The sequence below is a fragment of the Phyllostomus hastatus genome, unplaced genomic scaffold (assembly GCF_019186645.2).
Source record: "Phyllostomus hastatus isolate PE091 unplaced genomic scaffold, TTU_PhHast_1.1 phas_scaffold_585, whole genome shotgun sequence".
Taxonomy (NCBI): Eukaryota; Metazoa; Chordata; class Mammalia; order Chiroptera; family Phyllostomidae; genus Phyllostomus; species Phyllostomus hastatus.
Window position 1 is genome coordinate 697,755 of NW_025334037.1, and position 25,514 is coordinate 723,268.

The following is a 25,514-nucleotide window of genomic DNA, read 5'->3' on the forward strand; positions in this document are numbered from 1 at the left end:
AAGAACCTCTGGGAAAACTTTAAATGTTCCAACATACAAAGCATACGGGTGCCAGAAGGAGAAGAGGGAAAGCAAGAAATTGAAAACTTATTTGAAAAAAATAATAGATTGGAGAACTTCCCCAATCTAATGAAGGAAATAGACTTCCAGGAAGTCCAAGAAGCTCAGAGAGTCCCAAAGAAGTTGCACTCAAGGAGGAACACACCAAGGCACATCATAATTACATTACTCGAGATTAAAGATCAGGAGAGAATCTTGAAAGCAGCAAGAGAAAGGGAGAGTTACCTACAAAGGAGTTCCCATGAGACAATCGACTGATTTCTCAAAAGAGATCTTACAGGCAAGAAGGGGCTGGAAAGAAGTATTCCAAGTCATGAAAGGCAAAGACCTATATCCAAGATTACTCTATTCAGCAAAGCTATTATTTATAATGGAAGGGCAGATAAAGTGCTTCCCAGATAAGGTCAAGTTAAAGGAGTTCATCATCGCCAAGCCCTTATTATATGAAATGTTAAAGGGACTTACCTAAGAAAAAGAAGACGATCAAAAATATGAACAGTAAAATGACAACAAACTCACAACTATCAACAACTGAACCTAAAAAACAAAAACAAAAAAACGAACTAAGCAAACAACTAGAACAGGAACAGAATCACAGAAATGGAGATCATATAGAGGGTTATCAGCAGGGAGTAGGAGAGGGGAGAGTGGGAGAAAAGGTACAGGGAATAAGAAGCATAAATGGTAGGTACAGAACAGACAGAGGGAGGTTTAGAATAGTATATGAAATGGAGAAGCCAAAGAACTTATATGTACAACTGATTGGTGGACAAGAACTAAGGTGGGTGAGGGAATGCTGGTGGGAGGGGGGGGGTACGGGATAGAGGGGGATAAAGGGAAGAAAAAAATGGGATGACGGTAATAGCATAATCAATAAAATGTACTTTATAAAAAACATGAAGGCATAGAAAGGTTAACTATCTCATTCAAGATCACTGACCTGGTAAGCGGTGAAGCCAAGACTTGAACTTACACTATACTACACTGCCCCTGACATCTCTGTGAACCACCCAGGCCCCCAGCCACAGTCCAGCAGACACTCCCACAGCAGAGGGCACAGCCCTGTCTTGAAGGCAGCACTTACACATATCACGCGATACTCTTGGTTTTTCCTACGAGGCCATGATTTCTAACAAGGGGAGGAATGCATGCTCAGTACCTGGAAGGTACTCAGTGAATGATAAATAAATAAAGATTAAAGATCATGAGCTTCCTGAAGAGAACAAGCATATTTCCTTTTCAGTGTAATTTTCTGGTAATTACTGTCAACTTTCCTTAGGTAATTACTGTCAACTTTCAGAATTCTTCCAAACATTTTTAGTTCAAAGACAGCAGGGTTTTGCCAATCGTGCATGTTCCAAAGGCCTACCTGACCCCCATGCTGTGGCCCTCAGAGCTGGGCGGTCCAGCCTGCAGGCTCCAGAGTGCCATGCCATCCACAGGAAGGCAGCCAGCTGCCCCTGAGCCAAGCTGCTGTCACACTGCTCGCTTACACACAGAAAACTGGAGCTGGGGTGAGTCAGGGATTGGCCGACAATTCCCTGTTGGGTCATAGCCTCTGGCTGCCCCTGGTCAACAGGAAACCTCAACATGCTTAAGTTGTTTTTAAAAGGGCAAGTCAAACGAGAGCCATCCCATGTGTACATGGGCACAGATGAGAGAAATTCGGTGCCCAGCCAAGCCAATGACCAAAGAGACTCTGCTCAGCAAAGAGGTGTGAACAGAATAAGCCTCAGCGCTCCTCAGGGTAGGGAGCAGCAGAGCAATGCACTGGGCTTGAGTCAGGGGGGTGGGGGGGAGGCCTCCTCACAACTGAGAAAGGCCTCGGGTCCCTCACTTCTTTCACACAACCATGGATGCAAAAGGTCATCAGTCCAGCCCTAGAAGCTGGTGAGTGTCTGGGCTACACAAAGGACTCCGAGTTTTAGGTAGTCTCCATAGGAGATAGATACAAGAATAAATAAGAGACAAAATTCTGTTTCCTTGTGAAGCTTCAATTCTAGTGGGAGATGACAGACACCTAATGAGACTCAGAATCTCTTAGGAAGCCTTTTCAGATGATGTATGTCTCATCTCTCCTGACATTTTGATGTATGATCTCCTAGGGATATGTCCCCACAACCCCCAAGGTACAAATTCACCAATCTACAAAGCTACTGTTACTCTCGGGAAGGAAGGATGGCAGGACTTCTGTAGGTGGGACAGAAAAAAAATGGTGACAACCTCGGGTCTGTCTAATTCCAGCATGCTTTCAGAAGGAATCAGAAAATGGAGAAGCCAAAGAACTTACATGTACCACCCATGGACATGAACTAAAGGTGGGGAATACTGGTGGGAGGCGGGGTGCAGGGCGGAGGGAAATAAAGGAAAGAAAAAAATGGTACAACTGTAATACCATAATCAATAAAATATACTTAAAAAAAAAAGAATCATTCTTAACTTCCCTTAGCAGTTCCAGCATGGAGAAATCCCAAGTTAAGAAGTTTTCTGAATGCTTAGCCTGCTCTAACTGAGATTTAGTCTCTCTCCTCACGGAAGACCAAACCTAGAAGAGACTGACCTTCCCTTTTAAAGGCCCTGGGTCTTTCCGTCCCTGCTGCTCAGGGGCCCAGAGCTGCAGGTGCTCCTCACCCAGGCTCCCCACCCTGGCAGACCCAATGTGCTCCAGCCACTCGGGATGGAAAAGGGGGGCTGCCCACGCTGACCCCATGGCACAGGCAGCCCTGCTTCATCACAGAGGAGACCGCATCCGCTCACTTGGAGGTCCTAGGTAGGAATTTGCAAACAATACCAATATGGCCCTTCCCTTCCCTCATGGGGCTGCAATTCCTACTTGAGTGTGGAACTCGCTGCTCTCTCTCCACTTCCCGACTCTGCCCCTGATTAGGAATGTGACCAGGGGCAAAGCCAGTCACTCTCTCCCAGCTTCCAGTGTCAACTCCTCAAAACTGGGCTAACTCAGTGGTTTTTGACTGGTGTGGCACAAGAATTTTTAAATCATGCAATACCTGACTATTTAGTCAGGAGAACAGACGTCTTTTCCCTTAGATTGTCAAATTAAAAAACGACAATAACCAACCCAACAATAGCTGTCTAGTCTGAATGAATCAAAATTATATCTATTTTTTTCAAGTCAGCAAGAAATATATATATTTTTAGAGTACCACAGAATTTCAGTAATTAATTTACATGTACCACGAGATGAAAAAGGCTGACAATCGCTGGGCCACCTACAACACTAGGCTGTCGTAATGGGTAAATGAGGCTGTGGATGGGAATGCCGTCACACGCTGTAACTCACTAGGATGCAGTGAGTTTTCCAGCAGGTTATGCTGGCCAGTTGTTCTCAACAGGGGGTAAGAACCTCACAGCCCGAGGGCCCAGATTTCAGCATAGCCACAGACAAGTTACCGACTTTGAGCAAATAACCTAATCTCTCTAAACCTCAGTTCCTTTACCTGTAAAAAACGGAGGTGAAGAGAATGTACCTTGGAGGACTGCTGTAAGGGGCGGACACAACACACCTCAGGTGTTGGACTCAGTAGCTAACACACAGCACTCCACCTCAGCTCGATGATTACTAATGTGAAGGAGGAGCTGCCTGTTCAGAATAATCACTTGGCAAACTTTTTCAAACAGCTTACTTCTCTGTCCTTAGGTTTTAATTGCTCAGGGTGAGAGCGGAAGGGAATAAATTAAACACAGCCATAAATTCTCTGTAGCTCGTGCTACCAAAAGGTGAATCTGGTTTTCTGCCCCTTGAATCCAGACGGACCTCGTGATGCACTTTGACCAATAGGATGTGGTAGAAATTAAGCTGTCTGAGTTCCAAACTTGAGGTCTCAAGTGGTCTTGCAGTTTCCCCCTTCACACACTTGGAATGCCGCCCTGAGACTGCCACATCAGGAAGGCTAGTCTTTTGGAGGATGAGGGGCCATGTGCAGCATAACCAAGGTACCTCAGCCAGCAGCCAGCCACCACTTGAGCCGGACACAGGAGTGAGGTCATCTTGGACCCAAATGACCCCGGCTACATGAGTGAGCCCAGGGGAAACCAGGAGAGGAACTGCCTAGTGAATGCACAGGAATGTGAGGAATAATAGCCTGTTCCAAGCCACTAGGTTTTAGGGTGGATCGCTCTAATGCAATAGTCAAATGACACAGGTGGGAAAGGCCAGGCTTGCGTGCAATTGGCCTGCCACATCCCCGTGCCCCCTCCTCCACTTCCCCACCCACACCCCGGCCGAGCACCTTCTCACAGGGTCTCAGCCCTGTGTTGCTGTGTGCTTCCTTCTCCCCCAACTTTCACTGCTGCGCGTGTCTCCAACTCATTCCACACAGGAAAGGAAAGGTCCCGATTCGTTCTTCTTGTTCCCTCCTTCAAGCTCCCTGCCCCAAAACACTGACCTACCTGGTGACTTAATCGCCTCCACTCTACACCCTTCACATTGCTGGGACTTGTCCCCCTCCTCACCCTCCCCACTGCTCCTGCTACTTCCTTGGCTCAGATCTTATCTTTCACCAAGACTATTAAAACAACCTCTCAACTTCCCTCTCTGCCTTAGGGCTTACCCCAGTTCAACTCCATCCTCTCACCTTCTGATATCTTTATAAAATACAAAACTCATTATGCTCAAAAGTCCCCACTACTAACAGAATGAAGTGCAAAATCAATGGCGTGGATGACAAGGGCGCCCAAGATCTGGTCACCACCGGTTTTCCTTTGTCACCTCAAATTGTCTTCAGCACAAACCTGCATCCCGCTCTCAGACACATCAAACACCTTGCTTTTCACACCTCTGGGCCACTACACATTCTGTTTGCCTTGTCTGGAATGACAGCCTGCTCACCGCACATCTCTGTGGTTCCTTCACGGAGTCTCTCTTGACCTTACTCACCTGTACCCATCCAGGTGGAGAGGGACAATTTTTGATGTTTCCACTGTGCCTGGAAAATTTTCTGTTGTGGTCCTTGTAACACTTCATTAAACCTACACTGTGTCCTCGCTGCCTCCCTTAGGAGACCACACGTGGACCTACTTGGAGGTTGTGGCCATGTCTTGTTAACCCTGATATCCCTGTTCTTTGCACGGCAAGTAGAATTTAGTAGGAATTAGTTATTTGTGTTGAATGACTAAATAAATGAGTAAAAACACTTAGTTAAAACCCGTCTGCCCAGGGCACTGTCCACAGACTTCCTTGCCCCCTGCTCTGTGCCCCATGACCTGGAGACCACCACAGACAGGCACACAACGCCCTGGGTGCAGCTGTGCCCAAAGCCCTCTGCCATAAGGCAAAAGCCACAGGCTAGACCAAGACTCCAGAGACCCAGGTTCTCCCCTGGTGCTGGTCCCACCATTTCCTGGGTGTGCTCATGGGCAAGTCCCCTAAAAATTCTCTGAGCCTCAGGTTCTTTATCTGTAAGTCAGGGAGAAAACTCTTGCTCTGAGTACCCAGGTAAACTAGCTGGGTGACTAAGGGGACGTAAATTTTAAAAGTGTTTGGGCACCATAATTAGTTCCATGAAGGTAGAAGACATGTGAAAGAAAAGTACGAAGTGGCCAAAAGACACCCAAGGCTCCGCTCACATCATCTCTCTCTCTCCTAAAGCCCCAGAGCCTGCCCCCAGGGAGGCAGGATTGTGAAACTAGGCACTCGTGCCCTGTCAGCAGGCCACCAGGCCTGCTGCTCCGCACAGGCGTGCACGCCAACACTGCAGCATGTGCCGGGCCAAAACCAACATTTCAGGAGAGGAAGCAAGATAAACAGACAGAAGGAGAAAGAAAGAAGAAAGCAGGGAGAATGTAAAGGAAATTTAAAAGAAACAGAGGAACACAAACACACACAGACAAATGCATAAAACAAGTGGGTGGGATATGAAGAGTATGAACTAAGGTGTGGAAAAAAAATTAAAGAAAAAGCAATGCTCATGTGTCTGTGTGTCCAGGTGTCTGTGAGTGTGTATCTGCGTGTGTCTCTGTATGCATAAAGTGAGAGTTAAGATGCAAAATATGTGCCTTTCCCTCTAGTATTGTTTCACAAGAACATGTGAATTGTAACTAACCCCTGGGTTAGTTACTCAGGCTACTGTCAAGTAACACAGCAGGAAGCATTAGTGGCAAGGGATGCCCCATTCATTGTCAAGTGCACCCAGGGGTTTTTTTGCAGGAAAGGCTATCGTTAATCCTTGATGAGAAGACAGTTCTGAACTCCGGGCTTCCGAAAGTAATCAGGAAGAGGAACAAGTTGGGATCAGCTGGGGAAGGCTCCTGGGAGTCTCGGAAATAGACCTGGGCATCAAGATGGGCTGTAGGTGCCATGAAGTGAGTTTGTTTGCAGGTTGAGGTTACACAGGGCCCAGCTTCCAATATGCTTAGTCACCCCTAAGCAGGTGTCTGGCCTGCTTCCAAGTGAAAGCTCTGGGAGTTGGCCATTCACCATTCTCAGCTGCTCAACTAAGGTGGGCCCCACTGGCTCGGTGGGCACCAACACCCTCCCACCACTCAGTCACTGCCCCAACTCTGGAGATGGCAATCTTACTACACTTCCCTAAGACCATGCTCTGAGGCACAGAGGAGCAGAGAAGGGAAGAAGGCTGCCTGAGCCCTGTCAGTACGTACAGAAGTTTGGACCCCAGGCCAGAGCAGATGCTCAGCTCAGTCATTCCCACTGATATTCAACTCTGGGACAGCTGTGATACAAAGCCAAAGGACAGGGTGACACTCACAACTTGGCCTTCCTGCTCCCAAAGTAACCTCATTTGGAATGGTTGGATGGCTGCAATAGGATACAGGACAACCTCCAAGTGGGGCTACATCTGGGCCACCACATACAGAGACACTTGAGGTCAGTCACAGCTTGTTAGGGTGAGCAGAATGGTAACTAACCTGAGTCAGAGCAGAAACGGAGTCCCTTGCACCTCCAGGAAGCTCATCTAAGAATCCACCACAGTCTTACCTGTCTGCCCTCAAGAGGATTTCCAGGGAAGCACAGAGAGGCCTGGTGAGCTCTTCTCTGGGTGGGAACCCCAAGTCCTCCAAGAAACAGCAGCAATGAACACAGAGGATTTACAAGACAGAAGCCCTATCTGAGGCAGGTATAATATGAGGCCTCATAGGAACACCCCCCAGGGCCCTGGTCCAATAACAAAGGGACCGTGCATAAAGCAGAGCCAGGCACCACGCAAGGCCAAGAGGGAGAGGAGACATGCAGCTCCAGGAAACCCTGCTAAAGACACTGGTGACAGTTTTAAAAACATGGCCCTCAATCTCTTTGACATGTCTCCCATCTCTTGAATCTAGGCTCTGTGACTACCTGACAGACAGAATAGAGCAGAAATGAATCTGTGTCACTTTTCAGGCCTAGGTCTCAAGTAACCAGCAGCCTCCACTTCCCGTCACAACACTGTGAGGAAGCCCCTGGCACGTGGAGCCAGCACACGCAGGTGTCTGACAACACTCTTAAGAGTCTCAGAAGCCTTGTCATTCACAAGGGATCTGCACTCCCACCCTTGGGAGCCCTAGAAGGCCCTCCATCTGTCTGTGAGAGCCTATGAGGCAACACTGAAATTCTTTTTGAGGTCTTGACAAAGGATATTTTAGTCCCACTCCAGATTATTTAAAGATTTATTGAGGGATAATTAAATCATAATAAAGTGGACAATTTAAAGAATACAGTTTGATGAGTACACACACACACACACTCACTATAAAACCATCACAATCTAGAAGCCCTTTCTTTCTTCCTTTTTTAAAAAAAAATTTCAATTACAGTTTACTTTCAGTATTATTTTGTATTGGTTTCAGGTATTCAGCATGTGGTTAGACAATTATATACTCTACAAAGTGTCCCCCCCTGATATTTACGGTACCCACCTGGTACCATACATAGTTATTACAATGTTATTGACTACGTTACCTATGCTGTACTTTACATCCCCGTGACTATTCTGTAACTGCCAATTTGTACTTCTTAATCCCCTGGCCTCTTTCACCCAGTCCCCCAACCTACTCCCCTCTGGCAACCACCTGTCTGCTCTCTGTGTCTCTAAGTCTGTTTCAATTTTGTCTGTTCATTTATTTTGTCCTTTAGATTACACCTATAAATGAAATCACATAGTATTTGTCTTTCTCTAACTAACTTATTTCACTGAGTATAATACCCTCTAGGTCTACCCATGCTGATGCAAATGATAACATTTTGTTCTTTTTTATGTGGAAGCCATTTCTTAAGTTGAGAATTCTTTCCTGTCTAGAGAGAATGAGAATAAAACAAATCTTATTTTCTAATCCAGAAAGCCCTTTCTCATTTATGTTTCCTTTAAAATTTTGCTTGAACACTGAATAGATCCCTTTTTTGGTTCATTTCTTTTCTCTTTTACTATAAGCAGGTAGAATAAGTTTATAGGACTTCACATCAAGAGCACTACACTCAAGGAACTGCACACAATAAAAAAGACTGTGCCCCAAGAGTCACATCTATGCCTGGACCTGATTTGGACACCAAGATCCTAGGCTTTGAGCTGGTATCATTAACAGGATGAGACTCTGGATCTTAAGGGAGAGGACGAGTATATTTTGCACTGGGGAAGGACGTGAATTTTTGTGACCAGAGAGCAGACGGTGGCAGACTACATTTCCCAAAGACAGTGGCCACAACGTGTCCATCTCACACGTCCTCTCACAGGGTGACACTGGTGCTCTCATCAAGGAGGAACCACTTTCCTTCCCCTCATGTGATGCTGTGACTTATAATAAGTATATATTTGGTTTTCATTCCTGTTTCTAGCACAGAGCTCCAAAACCCTTGGAATTTCCTAAGGGAAGACAGGAATAAGGTTGTCTTTTGTTATGTTAATGAAGTGACTTCCAGACCCCAGCTAAGGTTGGGGAGCTGATTTCCAGGAGAACCAACCTGGTGATAAGAGGGTTGGAGCTTTCAGTCACACCCCACAACCTCTGGGGAGAAGTGAAGGGCCAGAGATCAACTCAATCACCAATGGCCAATGATTTAATCAATGGTGCCTATGTAATAAAGACTCCACAAAAACACAAAGGGACAAAGCAGAGAACATCCAGGCTGGTGAACCAGAATGCTTCCATGTGCCCCCATGCCAGGCCTAAACTCCATGTGGAGAGAAGTTCCCTGGTTTGGGACTTTGCCCTACATATCTCGCCCTACATATCTCTTCATCTGGTTGTTAATCCCTATCTCGTAACACATCCTTTGTAATAAACTGGTGATCTGGTGAACAGTTCCTGAGTTCTGTGAGCTGCTCTAACAAATTAAGTCCCAGGCGGCGGCGGGGGACCAAGGGTGGGTCATGGGAGTCTCTGACTTACAGTCAGTCGGTCAGAAGCTCAAGTGACAACCTGGGCTTGAAATTGGCATCTGAAGTGGAAGGCAGTCTTATGGGACTGAGCCCTGAACCTGTGGGATCTGATTCTAGATTGTGTCAGAATTGAGTGGAATTGTAGGACACCAAGCCAGTGTAGGAGAATTACTTAGTGGTTTGGGGGGAACCCCCCACCCTCACACATACTCCCACAGTGGAAATCGATGAAGCTCTTTACTTTGAACTTAGGCAGACCTCTGCTATTGCCTTAATAGAGTAAAACTATGCACTATGCAATTTCTGAGGCTACGTCATCAAAATGCCATACATTTCTGACTTGTTCTCCTGAGATGCTCACTCTCAGAACCCTGACGTCATCCACGAAAGCATGCAGCCCAATGCGGAGGCCATGTGCAGGTGTCCCCCCTCTGCCCCGTGAGGCCCTGTCTGACCACCAGCATCAGCAAACAGACCTGCACTCGAACACACCTTCAGATGATCCCAGCCCCTAGCCATTCGTCACCCCCAACCTTCAGGACACCCCAACCGATGCCGCAAGGAATAGAAATGGGCTTTCCCTAATTAGCCCTACCCAAATCGCAATTTATGAGCAAAGTATATGACTGCTAATGTTTTAAACCACTAACACAATGTTTCTAGGCACTAATGTTTGAGCCAGCCTTGGTTTAGGGTCATTTGTTCTGCAATAATAAATAACCGGATTAATACCGGTAACATCATGGTTGGATTTTAGGAAGCATCTGAGGTAACAGTGGGGCTACAGCCACAGGCTTTCCTTTAACCTACAGTCATTACTCTCAGGAGATCTTCCTTATCCTTCTCTTGAAATCTAAGGTACAGGGTTCAAATCTTAAGACCTCTCTGGATTTCACCATATCCCAAACGAAGGCCTCCTCCGCACAGAGACCTGCACAGGTGAGTGAAGTTACAGTTCCACTGTCAAATAGCTCTATGTGGGCTTTAGATTCCTCATATGTAACATCGGGTAACTGAGCCAAAAGGATCCCATGATTCCTCTCCACCTCTAACACCCCAAAATGGTGTGTGCTGTGCCTGCAAGGAGTTCCAATCAACTAGGGAAACAAGACCCACACAAACGTCCACCCCACGAGGCACTGTTTGATAAGTGCCATTTGCAGGCTCCAGACCAAGGTTCTAAGAGGGAATGCCGAAGGGAGAGGAATCCTTCCTAGCTGGGAGGCCAAGAAAAGCACTGGGAGGGAAATAACTAACATTTTTTTGCAGCCAGATTGGCAGAAATGTAAGGTTTGCATAGAGAGCAGGAAGATAAGGCTAAAACGAAAGACTGGGCTTTTCGTGAAAGCCTACAAGCCGGGCCAACTTTGACTGTATCACAGATGACAGTCGTGTTTGAGCAGGGAGATTCCAGTAATGTTTGCAGGGAGGTGAATGTAGAAGGACATTCAAAAATGACAGGAGTGTCAAACAAGCTAGCCTTAAGTTCTCCCTCCCACTGGCTTCATATCCTTGGGAATACTTTCTCTTTTCTGCGCTCAGTTTCCCCTTCTATGAAACAAGTGGGCTAGACTGAATGAACTCCAAAGTCCCTTTTCAGCTCTGCCTTTCTAAGAGTCTATGGACTGAATAGAAAGGGAGTTCAAAATTAACAAGACCCATTAGGAAGACATAGTAGTAGCTTTTGCTCTAAGAGGCTGATCTCCCAGCCATCTAGTTAACTAGTCAACAAATAGTTAACTGTGTTCTACATATTAGGCATTGTTCCAGGCTCAGGGGAGAAGGAAAAAGTCAGGCAAAGCCCTTGACCCCCAGATGTCTACACTGTTACAGGCACCCAGGTTTCCCACACCTATACCCACAGGCAAGTTCCCAAACAGTATCGACAGCCTGGATTTCCAAGTCACAGTGAACCGGGTGCTGAAGTTTCGCAGGGAAGAAGCTGTCGAGGAAATCAGCAGGCGTGGCAAGTCTAAAAACAGCCCCTGCTGCCTGCCAGGTCTTACAGCACCTGGGGATCTCCTCAGAGCAACACAGGGCAAAGCTCACACCACCTCAGCGGCTAGGTTACCTCTAACACAACACTCCCTTGCTTGCAAATCACCACTGCTTCTAGTCCAACCACAGCTCCTCTATAACCAAGGTCATTAAGCCTGACCTCTGGAATTCAAAGGAGCTTTGAGAATCCGCCCTCACATACCCAGAATCGGATGCAATGTCTTCTGAGCTGGGGCAGGAACAGCTTGTAAAGAGGGTATATCTGGCAACTAAGGGTGACACCTTGTCAACAAAGAGAAAGGGAAACCCACCTACTCCAGGAGACCAGACACAGCAAAGAACAAAACTTTGGTGTGGTCAAATCAGATGGCTTAGATTTCCTCCTCCCACATCCCTATCTTGCCTCATGAAGACAAAGGAAAAGGAAGAGGATAAATTAGCAAAACACCAGTAAGAAACTAACAATGAAAGGGAATTCAGGATCTTTAACCCCTATTGGCTTAGCGGTAGCACCAGGTGAAGTCTTAATCAAATTAAGGACACAGCCTTGCAAATACTTATCTTGACAGTTCCACAGGGTCCCATCTGCCCCTCCCCACCAGCCTCCCATGCCCCAGAGGACAGTCTGTCCTCAAGTCTGACATAAATGCCTGTTAGTACATTGGGTCCCTCTGCCTCCATGTGGATGACATGGAGGCCCCCAAGGCAGCTAGGGAGTCAAAGGTCCAGCTTTCCAAGACCCTAGGACCCCTTTACTCCCCAACCAGTTTCTGTCGGTCACACCGGGGAGACTTTTCCCACCAGGACCCCTGGGCTGACAATGAGAAAAAAGCTCCAGGTTACTACCAAACATCCTGTGAAAGGTCAGACTAAGAGAGAAGGACACCAAGGTCATGCATTCAGGTTGTAAATGCCTTGAAGAAAGAGAACAGACCATCATCCCTCTTTGTCCCCTACTGTCCACCACAGAGCCTGGCACCCAGGAGGAGAGCCCCCAGGGTTCACTGACAATGACTTCGTCAGTGAACTGGCGACCTACTGCCCTACTCAGCCCAAAGAACACCCCCACCCCCGCCCCAGATGTGGCTGGTGGAGAAGGCAGCCTGAGAAGCCACCAGATGACAAATTCAAAACGACACCTACAGTCCAGCAGCAGCCTCTGAGAGAAAGGGGCAACTAGTCACTGAGGCCTGAGACTCCATGCCAGAAGCCCAGGAAAGGAGGGAGGGAAGGAAGCACGAATGTGGCAGGAAGGAAGGAAGGGAAGTGAGGACTTAGATGGGAGGCTGCAAAACGGCTTTTTTTAGGCACACGGGAGGCTCAGATATTTACAAACACCATCCATCTTGTTAGGATGGCAAGCATGCTAAGAAGCTAAAGAAACAATTTCTAAAAACATGTAAAACATACAGATAGGTTTCTAAGTAGAAAGTGGAGAACTATCAGCAGCCCTGATTCTGCTTTGTGACGGATGGAAACATGCATCACATCACCCCCCAGAGTGAAAATTAGAAACAAAAATGAGGAGTTAAGGGCTACTGGGAGTGGCAATTTCTAATTCAGATTCTAAATATACTGTTTTCTTTAAAATTAAGAATAAGACCATATAATCACATGTAATGTTAATTTCTCCTCTACAACTTCACATTCAAGATGTGAGAACCTTAATGAACCCCCCGTCTCCAGCTGCCACCAGACTGCTACGAGTCCCGCAAAGCGGCTCCCCAGAAGATGACAAGGGGAGACAGAGACTCTGTCATCTAGACCTGTTTCTGCCTCGGCCACCACATGCTCTGGGAGAATTCAGTTTTTCTGCCTGTTTTTACCCAAGAAGTTGATGGTCCCTGCCATTCTTGGCCTCACCCAGTTCAGGGAGGCAAACAAGCAAGCGAGCCCCTCTGCCCTGGGATGAGAGGGTACGTGGGCAGAAGGCAGGGGTTCTTATTGGTCTTCTTGCCACAGAGCGGACATTCCATTTGTCTGTCTAAGTACCAAGCTCTTAGGTACTTCCCAAGTCAGAACCCACCCATCTCCATTTGTGCGGCTGGCACAGTCCATCCAGGCCCTTCCCACTGGGACCAAACCCTGCGCACGTGGCATAGGAAACTCCTCCTGCCTCATCCGTGCACAGTGACTCCCCCAGGGCTATGTCCTGCACCCCATTCTACCCACCATATCTGGACTCCAGCTCTGAATGAATTCACACGTCCACTACCCCTGGCCCAACATGAGGGTGCTACACCCCACTGGGCTCAGCCTGGCACTGCACAGCCCAGACATCCCGGAAGGATCAGGCCTACCCCAACCTAAGCTGAGCGTCCTTCTCACAGCTAGTTACCCACTCCAGTGGCGGAGGTACCAAAAGCCAAACCTGTCCACCTGAGATTCAGTAGAAGGGGCTGTGAAAGGTATGCAGCTTTAATAAAAGAGCCCGGAGGTTCTTCTAGGACATCTGCATCAGGTGTTGGCCAAGACCGGAGAAGCGCTGGTGAGAACTGGACACCTACCTGCCAGCTCTGGAAGCTTTCACCCCATCACAGGGAAGGAGCTGCCATTTACTGAGTGGCTTTATGCCAGACACTATGCTAAGCAACGACGCATACTACCTCAGCTAGTCCTCATAGCAACTCTGTAACATAAGTACTGCTACTGTTTTACAGAGGAATAATCAAGAGTTTAGAGGGCATAAGAAAACACCCTGAGATCTAAGTAGTTAAAGCTTAGATTTAAAACCAATTCCATGAGTCCAAAATCGTGGTTTTTCTATGGTCCAACATTCCCACTTTTAAAAAGAAGACAAAACCAGCAAAGTAGATTATAGTTTAGGCTGACTACAATTCCCGAAGCTGCCTTGTTTGCAGCCCAGCCTAAATTCTTGTAGACCCAGACTTCTGCTGGGAACTTGTACTGATGTGCATAACTGCCACCCCCTTACCCCCAGTGTGGTCAGCCTCCAGTGCTACAGTACAGCCTAGCTCAGGGGTAGCCCCTCAAGCTGTCCCCATTTTGGGAAAAAGAAACGTCCAAAAGAACATCAGCTGCTTCTTGCTGGCTCCATTCCTGGAGCCCTAGGCTCCTCTGACAGCACAAAGCAAAGCATGTTTTACGGTCCCTGTTTCTCTCTCCTGGGGAGACTTAGGGAACTAGAAAATATCCATCTTATTTTTGCCTCATGGTCAGCATGAGCTGGGCCCAGATTAGTCACCAAGGTTGACTGTCAGAGTCATGATGACACTCATTTACAACCTGGCAGGGATCCTGCCCAGGAACCAGGCCACCTGGCTGTCCCTTGATGGCACCCTGCAGTGAGCCCCATTCCCCCTGCCCCCCACCCCTGCACCCCCTTCCCTCCTGCACTGCTCCCCTACTCACCTGCTCAGAGTCCCCCGAGGGGCCTTAGTGCCTCCAGCTCCGTGGGTGATGCTGGAATTCTTGTTGGCAGTCATGGTCATTTCGGCTCTCTGCAAACCCACAGCCCTGCAAAGACAAGGCCTATAAGCCAAGTTTCCACGGGCAGCCCAAAGCACCTCAAACATTTCCAGATGACCTCCAAAACTGCCAAGAGGGTTTCTGTGGTGGGTGGTAGGAACCACTTTCCCACATATATTTAATTCTACGTGTTAGAGCTTAAGAGCCTCTAAGGACCCCTGGTCTGGGTTGGGAAGAGAGAGTCCGTGAGCTAACAGATGGCTTATCTGTTCACAGAAAATGATTAAAAAAAAAAAAACTCCACCTATATCCTACCTCTTCCCATTTAAATTAGAGTTTCTCAAATTTCTAGCATGCCATATAGCCTTTATGAATGTTGCCATATTTGCATACCTCCTGAAAAACTATTCAGTATTTTTCTTGAATCAACTTGAAATTGACTTGCTTTTCTTAAAATGTTCTAAAGCCTTGGTCAGGCTGCTCAGTTGGTTGGAGCATTGTCCCATCCACCAGAAACATTGCAGGTTTGATTCCCACTCAGGGCACATACCTAGGTTGCAGGTTTGATACCCAATCAGGGTGTGTATGGGTGACAACTGACTGATGTTTTGTTCTCTCTCAAATCAATAAATTTATCCTCAGGTGAGGATTAAAAAAAAGGCATAAACTGTATTATATCAAAATAAAAAAACTTTTGTGCTATTAAAAAATTACCATAAAAAATGTAAAAAGACACCCACAGAGTGGGAGAAATTGTTTGCAAATCATACATTTGCTAAGGAACTTGTATCTAGAACATATAAAGAGCTCTTAATAACAGAAAGACAAATATCCCAATTAAAAAGCAGATAAAGGATTTGAATAGACATTTCTCCAAAGAAATAAAATTGGCCAATTAGCACATGAAATGATATTCTGCATTACTGGTCATTAGGAAATACGTATCAAAACCACAACGTGGTGTCACTTCACAGGCATTAGGATGACTATAATCAAAGAGAAAAAAACAAGTGCTCATGAGGCTGTGGAGAAACTGGAACCTTCGTTCAAAATGTGCAGCAGCTTTGGAAGTTCCTCAAAAAGTTACACTCAGAGTTACCACATGACCCCTCACCATCCACTCCTAGGTATACGTCCAAGAGAAAAGAGAACATCACGTCCACACAAATCCTTATACGCACAAAGGTTCCTAACAGCGTTATTCACAGTAGCCAGAATGGAAACAACTCACCAACAGACGGGCACGTAAACACGTGTGGTGTACGCATGCAGTGGACATTATCCAGGCATAAAAAGGAATAAAGTACATTGATACATTATACATTCTACAACACGGATAACCCCTAATGCCATGTTTTTTTAAAATGTCTAGAAGATGGCAAATATATAGAGACAGAAAGTCCATCAGTGGTGGCTGAGGGACGGGTCAAGGGTAGAAGAATGGGGAGTGACTGAATGAACACGAAAGTTTCTATTTGGGGTGAAAAAAAGTTCTGGAATTACATAATGGCAATGCCTACATAATTCTGTGAATATTCAATTAAAAACAACTGAATTATACACTTTATATGAGTGAATTTTATCATAGGTGCATATCTCAATATAGATGCTAAAATAAAACTTAAGAGCAAAAAAAAATTTTGTAAATGCCTTGGAGAGTGAATGGGACACAACCACTGGGAAAGTGCGCCCTGGCCTGGCTGCCTCCGCCCTCGCGGACGCTGAACAAGGCAGGAACAGCAGGCCTCTCCCTCTGATTGGCATTCTCATCACACTGACCAAAATCAAGTATATCAGATGAGAAAGTTCAACATACTTATTTATGGCCACTAATGACCTTAATCCAGGAGGCCCTCTATTTATTACCTGGATACAAATAAGTGATTGTCTTGATGATAAAAATAGGCCGAACCCTAATTCTTTATATCACTCATACTTCTTTTCCAATTTCAACATGAAACACACCCCCTCAAATTGCTTTAACTTCACAGCAGCTGTCAGGGCTGTGGTTCTGGTGATGGTGGTAGTGAGTAGAGTGGGAGCTGGACAGGGAGGAAGCTGCCAGCAGGCAAAGGAGCTATTATCTGATGGTGAGAGCAACGAGACACTCCTCTGGGGTGAATGCTGCAGGTGCTTTAGGGAAAAGGGAGCCAACCCAAGCTGCACTTTTATCCTTCATAAAGTGGAGAAAAACCATCCCTACCTGTTGGGGAAAAAATATTTATAAACTGAAGTACACAACATAACGTTAGTGATGATGACGATGAGATGGAAGAAGAGGAAGAGTTCATCCGGCCACCAGAGCATCGATGCACACTGGCTCCGGTGAGACACTCTTTACCTGCACCAGCCCAGTGCCGAGTTACATGCTTGGCATGAGGCTGTGTGTGTAACAGGAAGAAGGGAAAGAAGAGGCAGCCCCTGGGAGCTTCCCCAGGCCAATGCTCAGGGTCGGCAGCAAGCACAGTGTTACACGGAATCAACCCGCTGAGCATAAGCCTTCAGCTGTGCCCATGGTAACAATGGTCACAACAGCCACGTAACCCATCACAACAGCACTGGGCATGCTCTAGCAGCTCCAGGGCAAGCCCCCAGGGAAAGGGCAGAAGCCTTGTGGAAAGACTGAAGACAGAAATATCTTAAAAGAACATGATGAACAATATATTCTCTCCCTGAATTCCCAACATAAGAAGCGGAGACCCATTGCTCTGAAATGCTATTACATGGTTGAATATGAGAACAAAGCCAACTTGGTAAGAAGGAAAACTGAAGGTAATACTGACATTTGCTTGGTTCAAGAAGAAATATCCTGTGAAGATGTAACCATAGAGGTGTGAATCAAAATTGCTACCAGGCCCATGGCAGGGACCCTTGGTCATGCTTCTGCAAAAGCACAGCTGTTACTCTCAAAAGCAGCCTCAGAGTTAAGGCATCTCGCACAGGCACTGCTGAGAACCCGACAGTGCCCAGTAAGTCAGAAGAAGAGATGAAAAGTATATTCTTCATACTGTCCTTCATCCTGCCTGCTTTCCACAGGCCAGATCTATAAGGGTCAGTGGGTAATCTAGGAGGTTGGGGAACTGAGGACCCGGTTAATCCTTCACACCTGCAGCTCAGACATGAGCATTCTGCACAGCTGGCTTCCAAGAGGACAGTGCTTCTCCTAGGGCCCTGAGAACAACCCCGGCCTCTCATCTGTGCTTTCAGCCTGACACCCTGGCTATTCGGGCTGAGGCAGAGGAAACAACCACTGGGAATAGAGCAGAGAAGCAAGAGGCTGAGAGGCTACTCTGTCATTCCCAGGCCCACCAATGGTACAGTCCAGACAGAAACTGTGTGTCTGGAAAAATGGAATTACTGAGCTCCAGAGAAAGGAACACAATACGGCACCTCTAGAATTTTTCTGCAAACTCTGCATTGAGACAAAGAGATCCCAGTCCCAGAAACATAAGGTGCAGAGGGACGAACACCTGACTTGGAGTTAGATAACTAAGTCCAAGCCCGCCTCTATCAACTGCTACTTAAGGGACACTGCATGGGTGTTTTCCAAGACTCGACTTTCTCATGGTAAGAGTAATAATAACAACATGACCTACCTTACAAGATTGTTATGTTTGGCACAGAGAAGCTTAATAGTACATGGCTTTTCTTCCAGCTTATGTTTTTCTAGTTATTTGGAAGGCAACTCCACTCACAAGCTTGAATCATTTTTCTGACTCCCTGGCACTGCCATTTGATACGTTTACTCCATTCTAGGCACTTGCAAAGCACAAGCTATAAAAACTGACAGACACAATCCCCGCCCCAGAGAAGCTAACTGTATAGGGAGAAAAGTCAAGTAAAAGGAAGGCCTCATAGCGAGGCAACATTGAAGTAAGCCTCAACCTCTTTGTTACCCACAGTAACTGGACCTAGGAAAAGCAAAGGTACATTTACTAGGAGACACGCTGTGAGATTCTCTGTATAATCATAATAGCTACAGTTATAAGCACTCATATGTATTAAGTCATTCAATCCTCATAACAACCTTATGAAGTAGGCTCTATTATTTATACAATATGGGGGAAATCAAAGTACAGAGCAATTAAACAGCTTGCTCCAAGTCACACAGCTAGAAAGTGCAAAGCAGGAATCTGAGCCCACGCGACTGCCCCCATGCCCTGGCTCCGAGCCAGGGCCCTGCACGGCCCCCAGTCACCCTCTCCTTCAGCGCTCACCATTCTACGAGGTGGCAGATCATACAGACCCATTTTTCCTATCAGGAAATCTAGGTCCAGTAAGATGAAGAGACAGAGTCAAGATCACTCACCTAGTGAAGGAACAGGGCGGGAATGTGGACTCAGCTCTGCCTGACTCCATCGTCTACTTACTTTCCTCGACACCAACAGGGTGCTTGTGAGACATGCCGAGTCCCAGGCCCCACCTCCACCTCCTGCATGGGAGTCTGCAGGGATGAGGCCTAGGGATTTGCATTTTCAGAAGCACTTTAGATTAGCTGTATACCCGTAAGTATGAAAACATGTGTCCTACAGCACGCTCTCCAAGGACTTGGAAAGGTATGAAGGGTCACCACCAATCATCTTCCCAAGAGTCTGCCAAGCTGTGAGCAAATAAAGATGAACACTCGGTCCCTCTCCCTCCTCCCACCCCTCAGCTTCTTCCACCCTGTGCTGCCCGCTGCCCCCCAATGGCAGAGGAGCAGGTACATCACCGATCCAGTGAAAGGTGTGCTCAGAGCTCTTGCATCTCAAAACAGCTTTCTGCCACCCACCTCTGGTTGCTATCAACTGCTCTCCTCACTTTCTCCTCGCTCGCGTTCCTGGGGGAAAAAGTTTATACCCAAAGACACAAACTGATTGTAGGCAAGAGCAAAAAAAAGGTCTCACTTGTCCTTCCCTTTATTTGTAAAAGCTTTGAATCAGTTGTCAAACATTTTAAAAATGGGATGTGTACAAATAAAAATACAAATAAAAATTCAGATTTTTGGTTTCTCTTGAAAAATCAGAAAATCTGCCATTGCTGTCTGCATTTCCATACAGTATGCCCACAGTAAGCCAGACCTGAGAAGTGGCCCATTTAGGTGCAGCGAGCTCTCCCAATTTCCCCACCCGATGCCTGCAGCTGGCCAGCCTCATGCAGCTCTGACCTGGGCCTCCCAGGCAGCAGGTGAGTACCGCAGCCCCAGCAGGGAAGCTCTGAGAGGTGCCGCACTGGGGCAGCCACACAAGCCTCCTGGGCAGCTGGGCCTGAGCAGTGCAGGGAAGAAGAGCCTATTCCAGCACAGGGCATCGCTTCCTGGCCACTTGAAAACCCACAGCTACTCCCCTCAAGTGCCACTGGAAGAAAGAACCTTTTGCTCAGGTCAACCTTCGTCTTGCAACACTCTCCCAGCTTCCCAAGTGCTCCCTCTCCCCACCACCCAACCCCATCACCGGATCTGGAGGCTCTCCCCAAGGCCCAAGAAGAGCCCCACTGGAGGTCAGGATCTGAAGGGAGCGCCTTCTGAGGGTTGCCCCACCTCTAAGAATGAACTTCCTTATCCTACAACAAAACACTGTTGCCCCTTGTTTAGGTGACATCTCTGAGTGTCTATTAGGTACTTTTCCGCAAGCCTAACTGTGGACGTGACAGTATGCCTTGTCCCCGAAGAAGGGGCCGTCTGAACCCTGAGAATGATGAGGAACAGATGGAGGCACTGGGAGGGAAGCCTCCCACTCTGCTGGGGCTAAAGCCTCCATGGAGAGGAGACGCTGCCCGGCATCCTGCTTTCCTCGTCCAGGTAAGAGGCCGACAACAGGAGCCTCCAAACCACATGAGAGAATTTCTGCCGACATCTACATTCCACTACTTCTTAAGCAATCTCTCGTGTGGAAGTAACAGCTTAGGAAACAGCCCAAAGGGAAGGATGAACAAGGCGGGAAGGGTGCTGAGCCCTGTGTGTGCCCAGAAAGCCTGCTTGTGGCTCATAGCTCTGCACAGCTGTGGTCCGACGCCCGGAGTCCAACCTGCCCACTCCCCCAGCCCGGGAACACCAACTCAGACCCTCCTGACCCTTTCACAGACTCTCCCCTGCAAATTTTCTCCATCCCTAGGCCCTGGTCAAAGAGATAATCAACAAACTGGTGGCCCCCCAGCCCCAGCCGGGCCTAGTTCTTTAATCTCTTCCTCCCAGAGGCTCCACACCCAGTGTTGCCACTGCAAGCTTCAGGGAGGGCCGCCACTAGGACGAGCTCCTATTCAGTACCCAAGTCAGAGCCCTCAAAAATGTGAGAGATTGATTCTTCCCTTCTCTCCTGCAGGTGTCCATGGGCGGGGGTGGGGAGGGGGGTGGGACAGGCTCTGTGTACCTCTCACAGCTCAGCTAGGATTAACAGCTCCAGGCCTTGCTGTAGCAGCTCACCTGCGCAGCCCTGCAGGTCTGTGGCATCACTAGGCAGTTCAGCCAGCCCACAGATCTGACAGCCTGGCCCCTACTGGCCCCATGTGGCTGAGAAAGCTGTAAGGGAGTGCTGGCTAGTTCTCCATCTCCGTACTTAGCAGAGTCTTGCACCCAAAAATGGTGCTCAAATAATGATGACAAAAGAGGGCCCCAAGGAGTCGGAGGCAAGCACGACAAAGGGCCCTGGAAATTCGAGCCCTGGCCATACCCCTTCAGGTGCACATCTGCTCTTCCAAAAGTCCGCAGCTATGAAATCGCAGAGAGTTTTCCAACTGCAGCCGCCACCCAGTCAACGTCAGTGGCAGGCCTCCCCCGCCTGCCTCCCCCGCCTCTCCCACCCCCACCCCTCGCCCCTCAGCCAATCCCGACCTTCATGTGCGTCCCTGCTAGACCCCGTGCATTAGCAGGTTCTCACCCAACACAGCTCTGAGGAAGGGCCCTCCTGGGGAAATCTGCCTTCATCTCCCCTCGGCTGTCTCCTCCCTCCTCCCTCTTTTCCTCCCCTCCTTTTCTAATCCATCTCTCACTGGTTTATCTGCTCACAACCTTGTCTTTGGCTGTGCTATGCCTGAAAACAGAGGACTACAAGGAAAATGGGAGGAAGGGGGCTTGAGGTTGGGTGGGTGGGCCTCTACAGCTTTAGAAAGGGAGCTAGGAGAAATTTTCTCAAGTCTCTTCCACAAGGCCCTCTCCCCTCTCACTACATCTACCTACCTCGTACCTTGGATCTTTTTCATTCCAGCCCCTGGTGCTGGGATTCTAGGTCCAGAAAGCCTTTCAAGCAAAAGTGCTGAGGGGATTATGAGCCCAGTCAAGTGGAGAGGAACCAAGATTTGTTTTGCTGGGAGGTCAGAGGGATGGCTGGGTATTTTGACAGGTCCCTATGAGGGTGAAATCCTCCTCAACCGGCCACAGGAAAAGAGGATTTTCATGGTTGTTGTTGTTGAACAATAATCGAAAACAAAATTAAGCTCTCTTCCCATCTCCTCACCATCCACTTATCACTCCCACATCCTCTTTCCCAACCCTCCTCCTCAAAGAGCGCTTGAAGTTTGGGTTTTCAGCCTCAACCATTTTCAATCCCCTTTCCTGCCAGATGGTCCTTCTCCATTTTAGTACAGATTTCTGTGGAGGTTTGAAGCTGGTTTTAAACATTTCCTGAAAGCCTGAAATGGGGTGAGGGTTTGTTAGGCAATTCCAGGCCAAAGAAAATCTGGATGCTTCCAAGACAGTTTTAAAGACCTAGACGCAGCTGTTTCTGCCAGTCTGGAAACTCAGCCTCTCAGCAAGCAGCTCAGCCCAGCTCTGCCAGGACGGTACAGCTCACTCTGCCCCATGGCTTGCCACCACTGGGAAAAAGAGAGTCAAAGGAAGACTTGCCCCACAAAGAGCCCTGCTCCTGGGGGCTAACCACTTTGGCGAGAAAAAGCTTGCTGGGTTCCCTAGTCATGGTGATGCATGAAAGGCCATAGACCTATCTCACACCAGCGCCTTCCCCTGGCCAGCCCCAGCAGACCAGCTGCCAACTTCTGCCCATGCTAGGAATGTCACGCCTCCAAGCTTTTTGGTTCAACCAGCTCCTTCTATGTTGATGCCCTCCACCTCCATTCTTTCTTAAATATCTGGTTCAAATGTCAACTACTTTCTGAAGCCTTTCCTGATCCTAAGTCAACCTCATTCTCACCCCTCCCATGCTCTCTGGTCCGGGTGAACTCAACCCCAGTGATGGCAAAATGCCTCCCCTGCTCTAGAAAAACACACCACCCCCAAGCCAGCTTTCTCAGAAGACTCGGAAACAGTAAGGGCAAAGGGACTGGGACTGGGACTGGGACTTTCAACACCTCTGTTTTCCTATCTGTAGCATAGGGAGAACCCCCCCCCCACAACTGTATAGTGAGGACATGAAGATTAATGTGACACCACCTATAAAAAAATAGAGGATACTCAGAGCCAAAAGGGAACACACTTAAAGTCTCTGGGCCAAGGGTTTAGCTTTCCCCCAACTCTCAGCCTTAACTCTCTCTCCCTTATCCTCACTTTTTCAGCTGACTTTGCTCCCTACCTCCCCGAACAAACAGAAATCACCGGAACAGACCCTCAGTAAGCTACCAGCATCGATCACCTTTACCCACCACCAGCATCAGCACTGATCTCGTCACTTCTCTGCTCAGGACACCTACATGGGCTCCCGACCACTCGGGTAAAAGGCAAAATCCTTGTAATGACTCTACAAGGCCCCACATCACCTGGGTCCCCATGATATCGCTGACCCCACGCCAACTACTCTTTCCTCTTACTTCTTCCACACCAGCCCCGTTACCTCATTAGTTCCTCAAACACGTCTCACCCATTCCGACCTCAGGGCCTTCACACCTGCTCTGTCCCGGAGCTGGAACACACTCCCCTGAGAGAATCTGCTCCCTCCTCTCCCAGGTCTTTGGTCAAATGTCATCTTCTCAGTGAGGTCTTCCTTCCCTGACCACACTATAAAAAATTAGTATTAAAATTGCTATTAAAAATCTCCCTCCACCCCTCTACCCCCCATAAGACCTATTCCCTGCTTCTTGTTTTATTTATTTTATTTTTTCCCATAACATTGATCATCATTTAATGTACTACTTTTTTTTTTCCATTTATGCTTATATAAGCTCCATGAGGCTATATAAAGCCTCATTTGTTTGTCCACAGTTGTATCCTCAGTGCCTAGGACAGTCCCTAGGGCACAGGAGACCTTCAGTTAATATTTTTGAATGAAAAAACATTTGTCACCAGCTTAGAGTTGTCCTCCCTGGACAGGGACAGCAATTCGGGGTTCCATTATCCATCCAGGCCTACCTGCCCCCACCAGCCTTCCCAGTTCAGTCTGACTCACCTGTAGCAGCCACATCCACTCAGAGAATCGATAATCGAAAGAGGGCCATGCCCTCTGAGCACCCAAAAGATCCAGGGTAGGGATGCTTTTGGTCCAAGAACTCAACCGAAATTGCTCTCTGCAAAGCTTACCACCATTTGTCCATTGAAAGAGGCAAAGGTCCTTTCTCTGAGGCTCACTGAATTACAGGCCTCCCTTTCCTGATCTCTGCTGTCTGGGAGACCACTGATCAGCCCTCTCTGAAGCACTGCAATGAGCTCCTTCCCAGTCTGGAGCACACTTTATGGGGTAGCCGTGCATACCTGCCTGGAGCTCTGTATGATCGTCCAAAGTGGGCACGGGTTAAGGGCAGCTGGGAAATACTGTTGGCAAAGTGGGGAGAGAGACAGACAGTGTGGGCATTTAAGATTTTCATTTGTTTCATTAAGAACCATTTGTGGGCATGCCACTGTGCTACACTCTGCACCTTGCCCTTGGGCAGCTCCTCATCCTGGCCTGAGAAAAAGTAGTAAAGACAAGACTCTGGAACAATGTAACAAGAGCTGGGACAGAAGTGTGAACATAGCGCTCTAGGAGCAAGGAGAAAGGCAGTCATGAGGTGGCCAGGAGGGATGTGGGGGAGGGCTTCTGGAGGAGCAGGACGTAACACTGGGCAGCGTCTTGTAGAACTTGTGGAAGATAAAGAAGGCAGAATACTGCAAGCATTAGAAAAACGCATGAGCAAAAAAAGCCAAGGAGACCTTGAAGCAAGCTGAGATTTTTGAACAGGACACAAAAAGCAATGACAATAGAAAACACTGAAAAATCAGACTACATTAAATAAGAACTCTGTTCATTTAAAAAAGAAAGCACACACACACATCATTTAGAGAGTGAAAAGGAACCTACAGAGCAGGCACACAGGTTGCAGGGTGTGGCAGATTTGAGAACATTAAATACATGGAGTGAAGTTATCAGGAAAAGTAGAGTAACTCTCAAACTGCAGACAATGGGCAGGTCATGCGGGCTGAACTTCCCTTTGCAGAAAAGCCCTTTGTTCCTCACTTTTGGAAGGGAGTGGAAGAAAATGCACGTGTACAGCCAGGCTCTGCTGGTCCTATCCATGTATTTATCTCACTTAATCCACCTGTCATTACCTCTATTTTATGGATGAAGAAACTGAGGTGTAGGTTAAGTAATTTGCCCAGGGTTTCACAGTAAGTGGCAGACCCTGGAGTCATGAGAAGTTGGTGCTGAGCTCTTTGACTCCAGAGGACATCAGTCCTTTGGTTTCTGTCACATCTTACGGCAAGAAGCCTCCAACCCAAGCACACTCCTGCAGCCCATTTCTGTCTGGATGGAGTTAGAAAAGAATATTGGCAGAAGTCTCATGCCTGGCCCCCAAACT

The 25,514-nt window shown here is 47.7% G+C and overlaps 1 protein-coding gene across 7 annotated transcripts in view; it reads right to left on the minus strand.

Annotated features, from left to right (window-relative positions):
- Positions 1 to 25,514, minus strand: part of DENND2B (DENN domain containing 2B) — a 157,703-nt gene that overhangs the window by 38,913 nt on the left and 93,276 nt on the right. For all 7 annotated transcript variants that reach the window (XM_045825313.1, XM_045825310.1, XM_045825314.1 and 4 more), the window contains one exon: positions 14,760 to 14,864. In XM_045825313.1, the coding sequence (XP_045681269.1) occupies positions 14,760 to 14,839 (80 nt within the window). In that variant the 5' untranslated portion in view covers positions 14,840 to 14,864. The remainder of the gene's footprint in view (positions 1 to 14,759; positions 14,865 to 25,514) is intronic.